Source organism: Punica granatum, chromosome 3, assembly GCF_007655135.1.
Source record: "Punica granatum isolate Tunisia-2019 chromosome 3, ASM765513v2, whole genome shotgun sequence".
NCBI lineage: Eukaryota > Viridiplantae > Streptophyta > Magnoliopsida > Myrtales > Lythraceae > Punica > Punica granatum.
Genome location: NC_045129.1, coordinates 14,523,335 through 14,534,762, shown reverse-complemented (window position 1 = coordinate 14,534,762; position 11,428 = coordinate 14,523,335). Strand labels below are relative to the sequence as shown.

General features: G+C 36.1%; 2 protein-coding genes across 4 annotated transcripts; one reads left to right on the top strand and one right to left on the bottom strand.

Moving 5' to 3' along the window:
* The first annotated feature begins 6,339 nt into the window (after positions 1 to 6,339).
* Positions 6,340 to 8,423, top strand: LOC116200415 (biotin carboxyl carrier protein of acetyl-CoA carboxylase-like). Its single transcript, XM_031531261.1, has 9 exons — positions 6,340 to 6,460; positions 6,551 to 6,739; positions 6,886 to 6,947; positions 7,102 to 7,161; positions 7,256 to 7,540; positions 7,585 to 7,647; positions 7,833 to 7,901; positions 7,983 to 8,028; positions 8,129 to 8,423. Exons 1-9 carry the CDS (start codon positions 6,451 to 6,453, stop codon positions 8,197 to 8,199), a joined length of 855 nt encoding a protein of 284 aa, XP_031387121.1. The 5' UTR covers positions 6,340 to 6,450; the 3' UTR covers positions 8,200 to 8,423.
* Positions 8,424 to 8,555: 132 nt separating this feature from the next.
* Positions 8,556 to 11,103, bottom strand: LOC116198778. 3 transcript variants are annotated; one of them, XM_031529009.1, is made up of 4 exons: positions 10,280 to 11,103; positions 10,109 to 10,194; positions 9,623 to 9,854; positions 8,556 to 9,038 (listed from the first exon to the last, which is right to left on the bottom strand). In XM_031529009.1, exons 1-4 carry the CDS (start codon positions 10,352 to 10,354, stop codon positions 8,766 to 8,768), a joined length of 666 nt encoding a protein of 221 aa, XP_031384869.1. In that variant the 5' UTR covers positions 10,355 to 11,103; the 3' UTR covers positions 8,556 to 8,765. The 3 variants fall into 3 exon arrangements, with proteins under 3 accessions (XP_031384869.1, XP_031384871.1, XP_031384870.1); XM_031529011.1 differs by lacking the exon at positions 10,109 to 10,194; XM_031529010.1 differs by lacking the exon at positions 10,280 to 11,103 and having other exon boundaries at positions 10,109 to 10,279.
* Positions 11,104 to 11,428: the final 325 nt, after the last annotated feature.

Sequence of the window (11,428 nt, the reverse complement as noted above, 5' to 3'; positions counted from 1 at the left end):
TATCCGGGTCCAGGTATCGGTTCCGATTCCGATTCTTGGTACCCTATATGCAAGAACTGGAACCGAAACCAATTTTCACTTGTTCCTTTTTTTAATATCCAGACCCTACCATATTTTCTATATGAGCTACCTGGATTCTACCATAACAAGTAGGTTCTGATCGGTTCTGGATATACTCGGTATCCATACACTCTCCTAATAACAACAACATAAAAGTAAAAGGAATAGTGAGCCTACAATAATTGATTGAGAATATTTTGAATAGATATTTATTCAAAAAGATTTGCTTTAAAAATATTTATTTATAAGAAATATTTACTATTAAATTTATTATGCAATATCTTACAATTATTATATAATACTTATTTAATTCTTTTACAATTATTTTATTAGTTGTAAATTAATAAATATTTTAATATTATTTTTTCATAATTATATACAATTGGTTTATTTATAATTATTTCTAAAATAATTTTAGCATAATTTTTTAATAATTATTTTATTAGTTTGAGTAAATAACAATTTTTCCTTAAACTAGTTTTCAAAGTGAAAAGTTTTATCTTGTAATGAAAATAACATAACATATTGGCTCGACCGAACATTATATCTCGCCTGAACTAAATTATAGAAGGAAATGGAATATGCTCTATATAACACTTGGTCTTACAAAAGTTTAGAAATGAGTCAAGCTAATAATCATCGGAAAGTTTAGAGATTTTGAGTTAATATATACAATAGTTCAAACTTTTATACGGAAAGAAGAAATATTTTCCACGTACCAGATTTGTTCAAACAATTTATTATGACCTTTTACTCAATATAAAGTTGAAACGTATTATTTTAGAAGAGCGTATTGATCATATCAATTAAAGACACTACAATCACTGGTATCATGAAAAATCGTTCTAGAGCAAAAAATATGTTCGTTGTAATAGTTAGTTGTGATTAATTGTTCGACTAGCTCAAACCAACTTCTCATGTGGAAGAGAAGATGGGGGAGATCAAAAACCTTTCTCTGTCTAGAAAGAGAGAGGATGGGGAGATTCGACAGTGGTGGCTCGAGCATCGGCCACATCCCCCCTTCTTCACCTCACTTGTCTGTTGTTTTCTTTTTCTTTTATTTTTAAAATTTTCTTTAAAAGCTTAAATTAAATAAATAAATTGGGTTACTCGCGTAGTTTGGGTAATAATCTGGTTTGTTACAATTATTTTATTCTTAATTACTGTATTTATGAAATTATAATTTATATATATTGATGTAAAATTGACATTAATGTCACATATAAGATTATGTTATCCAAAATCAGTTTGAGCAGCTAATGAGTGTAGACGAGGCTAATTGCAGTCACTGGCATATGCCGAGAGGAAAAATGTCAAATACAACTAATTGGTCAAGACCAACGCGATCATCGACTCAGGGAAATAATAACAACTATCAAAAGTAAGTTATGAGAAATATTGATGCTACCCACTTATTCACAATAGTCATGGCACACACAATGGCCAAATTTATATTTTACATAATACACATATTCAACCATATAATATAATAATATAATAGTATAATACAAATGAAATAATTGTTGTTGTATATACATGTAAGCTCGAGCCAATTATTACAAGCACCCAGGCTAATATCAAATATTGTCAGTTTTGTCTTTCTAGCTGAGCTAAATCAAGATATGTCACTACTAACATTTTGATTAGATTGGACCCATGCATAAAGAGTTCACTATGTTATTATTAGTAGACCAATTTAAAATACAATAACTATATTCATCAAGTTTTTATTCACTGTACTGTAATGAACAACGAGGATTATAGAGCAAGAAGATGTTATCTCGTCTAAGACAGATTTGAGCCCCATAAATAGCACATTGCCTGCTTTTGACAATGAACAAAGAAAATCCCTCAGTGATTGATTGATAGAAAAAAATCCCTTGTTGAACGGTCCATATGGAGAAAAACTCTCAACAACTAATTGATTTTTCTGAGCACAATAATAAAAGAGTAATAAATAATCAGGTCAAGCAAATAAAAAAAAGATGTCCAACATAGCTGATCCTTTTGGGAAAAATAAGTATCGGCATGTGCCAGAAATAAAAACTATAGCAAGCAATTTATTATACATATTGTTTGGGGCCCATTTTATTTATTGATCCCCATCAAACAGGAAATCCTACTTCCATTAATTTATGAAGAATGTATGTCAGCACGGACGGCATGAATCCTGTTAGCTCAAAATAACAAGTTAGAAAAAAATAATTTATCATAATGATAAAGTATTATATATATATTAATACGATCGTATTAATATCCATCATTTATATATAATTTGTTTCTTTATATAATTTATTTTCTTTATCAAATAACAACTAATTGGATATAACTATCTAAAATTAATTGAAATTGGTAATAAAAATATAATAATTGTAACTTATAAAGTTGGTTCTTTATTAAATCAAATAAATATTTTAAGTAACAAAATATCTAGAATAGGTTGTGTTTTGGAAAATAAAAAATAAAACAAGATTATAAAGTTGATGTTTAACTTGTAAAATGAGAAGTAAAAATCTAAAATAATTGCATAATAAGTAAAATAAATTAATATCTTTAATATAATATTTATTATTTAGTTTATCATATATATTATTTGTTGTAAAGTTTAAAATCAATAACAAAATAATTTTAAAAAAATAGTAAAGCAATGTTTGCTGCGAAGAGAAAGAAGAAGAAAAGAGAAGGGGGACAGCTTTTAGAGATAAGGGGGGATCCGCCTGAGCCACCACTGCCCAGACGAGGTAACCGACGACCTCTAATGGCGTCGACTACCCGTCTAAGGGGGTGGTGGTTGGCCCCCACCCCGCCCCACCTCCCCAAAACCCTAATTGTTCTTCTTCTTCAACGTTGCTGCTTCTCTTTTCTTTTAATTTTTTTCCGAATTTATTCAGTATTAAACTTAAACCGGGCTAATTTGGTTCATACACCGGTTTATTAAGTTGGCTTATCATTGGTGACTTGGCACATTGTGATTGGTCCATGTTGTAAGACAGATTGGGGACAATATGGTAATATCATGGGCAAATAATGCAAAAGGAACATGTGAAGGACTATAATATAAGGGTAAAAATATGTAAATTATCAACGATCGAGATTAAATATTAAAATGGATGATATTAGTGTCCTACCATGGGACATTATTTCCATGCTAGAATTTCTCCAAAATAAAACCGTTAAATAATAGTCACTAAAATGAAAAGATCAATAAGTAAAAGTAATTGCTGAATCACTCCCTTACTGGCCTTTTCTCTTTCACATCTAACTATTTTTTTATAATTATTAAAATTTATTAAAATTTAATTAATTAGTAAATATCTTTTCTTATCATTATAAAAAAATCCAAACATATTGCAAAATTATGAAAAAGAGTTATACTTTTATAGATTTTAAAAGGGTTAAAAAAAAGCTACAATTAGAAACTGTGCGCAGGACGTATAATATTTTTGTCTAGCATAATGAACAAGACTTGCATGTCGAACTCTGATGAGGTCCGCATAAATAACGAGAACAAATTAATTTATCCGCTTCTAGAACATAAAACTCATCCTTTCTAATTCAGATCCTCTCCTTCGTTTGATTCTATCGTTATCTTTTTTTCCAAGAACATGGGCAATGACAACAAGCTACACCAGCTGAGATTCATATAATTCATCGTCATGTTAACTGTCTTCTTTCACTTGTCCCATTGTGGCGAAGGGACCATCATGGGTGATGACCTAGTGATTTCAAACTCACTCTCGTGTGGATTCCCCTAGGTCTCGTGTTCGAATCCCGCCAGGGACATATGCTAGGTTGAGCTTTTTGACTTGTGCCTGGGGTCACCTCCGGCTTCTGTGAACTATACTAAGCCTCCGGTATGTTACGCTAACGGGATTAGTGCTTGCTCTGGTTGTTCAATTCGTCTAATATGTTCGTGCTTAAATACAAGAGCCCGAACATTGCGTGCCATCACCGCTGCCTACCATTTTACTCATCAAAAAATTGTGGCAAAGGGCAAATGATCTCCGCCGCAATTGTACGACAAGTAATTTCCGAACATTTGAACATATCAATTATTTAAGGGAAAAATATACATCATAGTATAACATTTTGCTTTTATGTCAATTTTACTACAACCTTTCAAAATTGCATTATATAGCATAGCATTCAGGGTGCAGTGTTAATTATAGCGTAATGTTAAATTTTTCGTGAAAATTAAACATAAGGCTGATGTGTGGCATATGTGAATAAATAGTGGGCGTAGACTCTTACCACATGCGGAATAAGCCATATTCCGACCCACCCAATGTCCCCTTACTCACCCGACTCCTTCACATTAATACTCAAATCTCATTCCCACCTCTTCACATAAGGAATTGCTCTTTCCAGAAAACAACACACCATCAATAGAATGAGAAAAATCGTATTGCAGTTCATATAGTAAACAATAGATGAAAAATTGTTAGAAAAAAAGGGAAGCTCGTACCTATCAAATGAAATGCAAACCTTAATTCATTTTCTTCTATGTGAACAAATGAGATAGAAGTGTAAAGAGAGAGACTGGCAAGCTCATGGATGAAGAGGGGGAGAAAAGGTAAAACGCTTAACTGAAGAGAAATTTGGGGTTGCAATGATGCAGAAGATGTGTGAAGAGGTGAGAATGGGATTCGGGTATTGATGGTGATGGAGTCGAGTGGATAAAAAGCACTAGGCATGTCAGAATATGGGTAATTTCGCATGTAGCAAGAGTCTAAGCCCACTATTTATCCACGGGTGCGGGACATCAGTCTTCCATTTAAGTTTTAGGAAAAATTTGACTTCATACATGCCATAATTGATACTATACCTTAAATTGTGTGCTATATTGTGTAATTTTAAATGATTGTGATAAAATTGACACAAACGTAAAAGATTATGTTGTGATTGACACTACATCCTAAATGATCTGCTATATAATGTAATTTTAAAAGTTTTTGATAAAACTGACGTAAAAACAAAATGTTATAATATGACATATAATTTTTTAATTCTCATATATGTTATCGAGTCAACAAGAATCAATTGGTGGTTTCATTGGATATTCCTAGTTTCATAAACCCGACAACTTCCTCCAACTTCCTCCAACTTCGGTTTTTCATGACGTGAAATATTACGGTGCGTTTGGATTTAGAGTTAAAGTAACTTTGATTTTGATTGTGGAAAATGACAAATGAGTTGGGATTAAAATTTTGACTTGGGAAACGTGTGTTTTTGTTGTATAGTGTGTTGAGTTAAAGTTAAAGTTAAAAAATTTTACTTGGAAAATATGTATTTTTGTTGTATAGTGTGTTGAGTTAAAATCAAGTTGATTTTAACTTACAAACCAAACAATTCGTGGGGAGAAGAAATTAACTCTAAGCACGAAAGAAAACCATGTGGATTGGATCATATGTTTTTCTAAATAAGATCTCAAGTTTGAGTGTTACGAATAGAAAGAATTTACAATTGGGAGAATTTATATTTTAGTGGATTAATCCGACTCAAATCTGGATTACTCAAGACCCACATGTGGTGCATACTGAAAAAATCAAATGTTCGACCAACAAGTAATAATTTAATTTTCAGATGCACACAACCGCGTTAGTTTTTCTTGCGTTTGAGTTCAGAGGGGGCGTATATTATGAATGGATACGTAGAATGCCAGAAGTATGGCTCATAACATATCGAGCTTTAAGTGAACATCAATCTCGGGTATAACGTAGAATCCGTTATCCTCTCAGTAAAATCAGTTGTACTATCTGAGTCCTGGTGTTTATCGTGTGCAATTCTGAATGAACACGCTTACTCGATTTCAATTATTATTAGGCATGCATTTACAACTTATTTTCAGCATGGATTGTATGAAGCAGATATAAATGGTTTATACATGTCTAAAGTTCAGTTGCCTTGGATACATATGTTCCAAATAAAATTGAGCCTACTTGATCCACAATAGTCTCAAGATTGCAAACAGATCATGTGTTTGGATGCCGCCAAGTATTGGAACCATATAGTGATTTTACGAACTTGGCTCGCTGCCTACTGAGGAAACTAAGCTTCGAGAGTGTCAGCTATTATGTGATTTAATCGGTTTATACCATTGTTCTTATCCCGTTCCGGTACTATTAATTTAAGATTATGGACAGCTCTGAGATTAATTTAATTAATTGTATGTATACATGGGACATTGGAGGAATTTATAAAGCACATAAGACATGATGGAGACCTTTAAACAACTGTTTGGGACATTCACTGTCCTTGAAAATCTCCATAGAAGTCTCCCACAACTTCGGTTCTTCCGAATTTTTTGTGGTCTTTGTTGCTTTCACCATAGTTCACTCTGCTCTGCACATCTCACCTTCAAAAACTTTGTCACAGCCCCCGAACCCGTCAATGGCATCATGTGAGTATATCTTTTCAATTTGAGTCCTGATAGTCTCTGAACGTAGCTTCCTGTATGAATGATTCCTCAGTTTGGCTTCTGAAACAACAGGTAACTTGAGAGCTTCTCATATTAGGACATCGAACTTGTACTTGGGTATAATAAGGGCTCGTGATCCGCAACGATTTAACAAGGGAACATGGACATTTGGGAACCTACCAAAGTATACAGGTTTAATGATGTTTGGACTTCTCAACAAAAAATGGGTGTTATGCTGTAGCCGATCTCACTTTAGCCTATGTAAGTTTCCGCAAAATGATGTCTTTACTCATTTACGGTTATGACATTTTCAATGATCCTCCCATCTTATCATCAATAGTTGAGCACATAGCTAATGAGTAATATTGCTTTCTGAAACACTTCATGTGATTACTGCAATCCGTAAGATGGTGCCAAAGAGTCCGTGTCATCTAATATACAAAGTGGATTTGTGCCAGATCAAGATGAGGTAAAATGTTTCCCTGCATACTGCTCTTTTCGAAGATTTGCTGTCACACACATATATATACACGCAAGAAATTTATCGGACTAAGACAAGGAGGGGAAATTTGTTCCGAGTTTGCGATTGAAGTTTGTATATCTCACTTAAATGCAAGTTACAGGTCAAATCTCTGATCACGGGAATCTGTGAGACCGATTCGGTAGCAGAGTTTGAGTTGAAAGTAAGCAGCCACAAACTGTATTTTACGGCGTCCGGTCATAATTCTTCCAGATGTTCTTTTAAAAAAAAATTAATTTTTTTCATTGCATAACCAGATGGATGATTTTCACTTATACTTGACGAGAGATTTGGTTCGAAACAGTGAGGCACCGCCATCATCCTCCTTGCCCCCAGCATCTCTTGAATTTGCTACGAATCCCGAGGAAACTGCTCAGAATGGTGCGGTTCCAAAGGCATGTTTAGCCATCCCCAAACCAATGCTTTCTCTAGAGAGAAAACCGAGTTTACTAGAGAGAGCTGCCAATGAAGGCTTCGCGATACTTCAATCCCCCAAGGCAAGTGCCTCAACATTACTCTCTTTTCCAGCTCCACGCCATATCGTGTTTGGACTAATCTGAGCTATATGCCACGTTGAGCGGGTCAGGTCGGGTTTTTCAGAAGGTCTCGAACTATAAAGGGTAAACGCGCTCCTCCTGCTTGTGAAGAGGTAAGAATTAAGATATCCAAAGACTTGCTTTCGGCTTATCAAATACGTTACCGTGTACCAATTTCATGTGTTTTATGCAAGGTAATAGAAAGACCAAAAGGTTTGTTCATAAGCTATTTTCTCGTAGTTGGGTGCAAGTTCATGACCTACCTCAGCCCCTCGTTATTTCAACTTTTACCCTGCAGAACCAAATAGTAAAGGAGGGGCAAGTGCTCTGCTATATCGACCAACTGGGTGGAGAGATCCCGATCGAGGTTTGTACTTTCACTTCATTTTCATCTGGCCTTACTCAATTCAAACTCTGACATTTTCTTCATTTTAACCAATCATTCCAGTCCGATGTAACCGGGGAGATCATCGAAATCCTACTGGAGGATGGTGGTACTTTTCCTTTTGTACCCATTAACTACTCTTCCTTTCAGCCTGATTCTCATTTTAGTGTTCACCCCCTGACACCTTGTATTGATATTATACCTGGCAGAACCCATTGGTTACGATGATGCCCTCATTAAGGTACTTCCTTCTTTTCCGGGAATAAAGAAGTTACAGTAGACGGTTTTCTTCATCTTCGGTCGCGTGTAAATGGCAACACAACAATTGTCATTATAATTCAGCTGGGATGAGTTTTAGTTAACCATACTGCATCCTGACAAGATTCTCAATAGACTCCTGCTGCTCTTGTAACAGTTTGGTTTGAATTTTCTGTACGTTCCTCCTCTTCTACACAATGTACATGCTTTCTTCTGTGTAGCTCAACCGTATTTGATATGAACAAAGATGACATATGAAAGCCTTGTCTTTTATATCGAACTTGTCAATGACATTTCTTTGCCTTATTTTGCAAGAAGGAATGGAAAAAGAATGAGAAGAAATTCATCAAAACTTTAGAGAAAGGGACACATTTGGTGTACACATGTTCGATCCTGCCCAGTAGACAAGCAATTTCGCTCTGTTAATAATTCAGTCTTGAACAGTGGTGCAAAATTGGAATCTTTCAATTCCTTCTAAGGAGGTACATTCAAGTTTCAGCGTCTTAACCCCTCTATTCTCGAACGATGGAGCAAAATTGGGATCTGCCACCAATCCTAAACATGTGAAGATTTACTCTCTAACTTGAGTTATACGAGCTTTGCTTTCGACCGACATTTTTTACAAATGTGAATAATTTTCCTTAGATCCTTCCGCATAGAGGAGAAAGCCGAAACAATGGCCAGTATCATCATGGGGTATATACGAATAGCTTTGTCAGAATATATGTAAGCAGCTTTTCTGGGGAATACTTCAGAGTAAAGACCCCAGGTAACCAGAAGTGCTCCGAAGAAGCTCATCCTCACCGGTTTTATGAGACTCATAAGGGCACCCGCCACCATGAAGTAGCTTCCTGCTAGAACCTGTCATGATAAGCCACAGAGGAGATAAATAAAAAATGAGTTTGAAACCTACAAAGAGAATATACAATGCAAAAATGCGAATAGAATACACAAAACAGACTGGCAGTAATTCCACAGAAAGTAGTTTAGTTTTTGTGTTTAATCGGTAAGGTAGACGTTGTTCTTTTGTATTTTTTTTGTTATCAACTTCAGCACTACGACGCGCAAGAAACTGATGCCACCACCACCAACTCTAGCCATGGACGCCTCCGATGACCTTGGCTACCTGGGCACTCTCTGGTGTTGATCGGCCAGCCTTGAATGGTGAATGGCAGCTCCAATGACAGGCTGCATAGGTCTTGGGCCTCAAACTTAACCTCCAAAAAGTGACTGCCGGAATTCGAAACCCGTAAGTCATTTTCAAGAATAACAAGGAGGTTTTCCTAGACACTTCCATTAATGAGAAGAGGTTTTCGGGGAAACGAATAAAGAAGAAATGGTAAACCTTTTACCGAATATCTAGGCTATAGTCCATGGCAAACAAATACACCCAATTATTAACCACATCAAACATCATTAAGATAAATCTCGCATGCATTGCACACCTCTATTCGTTTGAGATCCATTGCCGCACGGACCTCCTTAACGTGAATCGAATCGTATGATTTTAGCAAGTCATTGTAGCTTGGCAGAGCTTTCTTCTTCAGAACAGAGGCGGCAACGGCACCAGGGTAGAGAAGAGCCTTCACCACAGGTTCAGGGAAGAACTCACTCGCAATCAGCTGAGAGGATGTCACCTGCAGAGGAGATTTACAGGTCCCCGTCCGACACGGAACCCTGAGAGAGCATTGCATTCGAAAAAACTCATGAACATTCGAGACTGACAACATTAGAGACACCGAACAAATTCTTTTACCAATTTAAGTCTAATTCAAAAGCACAGAGATTCCCAATCGTTGAAGTAATGTCAGGGGAAGAAATTAGCCATAAATGCCCCCAAGATTCACATAAATGTACGTTAAATTCTGAGCCAACAGACATAATGTGGAATGTTTGACCCAATAACGAACAGATTCAAAGGGGAGAGAAACCTAAATCTTGGAGCAAGAACGAGGTCTTCTTCATCCTCGCTTCGGGGGCAGACACGGTGTGTCTTTCTTGATGAAAAAGATCGCACCTTTGACCACATTGTACGACGTAACATTGAATCCGTGAACAGAAGGGTGAACGATGAACGACAACATTGCAGTTAGTTTGATTACCTGAAGAGAGGGACCTGGAAGATGACGAGGGAGAAGTATGTGAAGGAGGCAATGGAAGATATGAAGCGCGCCCATTTTCTTGAAGACGCCATTTTCAATTTCTTGCACCCGCAGAACGAAGAGAAAAAAGTCGAAGGAAATTGATATTATCTTCTTCTCTGTTTTGATTCTGGGGACCCCGCAGAGAGAGAGAGAGAGAGGGAACTTGTTTTATATATATATATATATATATATATGTATGTATATATATTCTACAAGGTTTTGTATATAATTCATTATATGCAATTAAAAGTTGCGTATTCATTACTTATCCCGATATTTAAACTATCAAATAATGCGTACCTTATACATCTACAAAAAGTTTGAGGCATAGTTTTTAAACCGGACCGGACCGGCCGGTCAAATCGGTTTAACTGGGAACCGAACACCCACCCGGTCCGGTCTGCATTTATCTCCATTTGCAAGTCGAACCCGATCAAACAAACCTACGAGAGTCAGTTTTCTAAAAACCCATTGAACCCAATTGAACCGTCTTAAAAGCCGGTTCCTGAGAGCTAGGGGGGCAGTGGCAGCCCCAACGCCGGTTGTCTTCACCCGAGACGCGGTCTCGGTGAGGGCTTAGGCGGCTTGCGACTTCGTATGGCTAGTGATGGTGGAGATCGGGCGACCATCACTCGGATTTTCTAATTTTCCGTTGTTCGAGGTTGAAATTGGGGATGCAGTCAATGGGGAAATACAAGTTCTTCAGTCGGATTATGCAATGGTTGAAGCGGTAAGAGCAGAGGTGGACTTAGCAAAGGAGGAATTCGTGAAAGGAAATGGGATGCTTACCTTGAGCTTCCTGCTTGGATTGAGGAAAGAAATGGAGAAGGTGAGAAAGGAAAAAGACGATGGGTTGTTAGGAAAGAGGAAAAAGAAGGAGAAATGGCAAGCCACTTTATTCATTTTCCTCCTTTTTTTTAATTCAAGGTTTCCTTTTTCTTTTTTCTTTTTTTTCCTTTGGTCAAAATGTCTCTTTGGTTTCCTAGCTCTAAACATATGCTTTAATTTTATAAAAATATATATTCATACATGTATAATTATAAATAACATATTATACAGATTATTTAAATGTCCCATTTTCCTATTCTATTAGAAGATTTATGCATT

Excerpts from the sequence above, each read along its gene's own strand:
- LOC116200415 (XM_031531261.1), top strand. Across the intron at positions 6,948-7,101 it reads TTGTGCCAGATCAAGATGAG|GTCAAATCTCTGATCACGGG; the intron begins GTAAAATGTTTC and ends TGCAAGTTACAG. Across the intron at positions 8,029-8,128 it reads AATCCTACTGGAGGATGGTG|AACCCATTGGTTACGATGAT; the intron begins GTACTTTTCCTT and ends TATACCTGGCAG.
- LOC116198778 (XM_031529009.1), bottom strand. The coding sequence starts at position 10,354 with ATGGGCGCGCTTCATATCTTCCATTGCCTCCTTCACATACTTCTCCCT. Across the intron at positions 10,195-10,279 it reads TTCCAGGTCCCTCTCTTCAG|GTGCGATCTTTTTCATCAAG; the intron begins GTAATCAAACTA and ends ATGTGGTCAAAG. Across the intron at positions 9,039-9,622 it reads TGGATCTCAAACGAATAGAG|GTTCTAGCAGGAAGCTACTT; the intron begins GTGTGCAATGCA and ends TTATCATGACAG.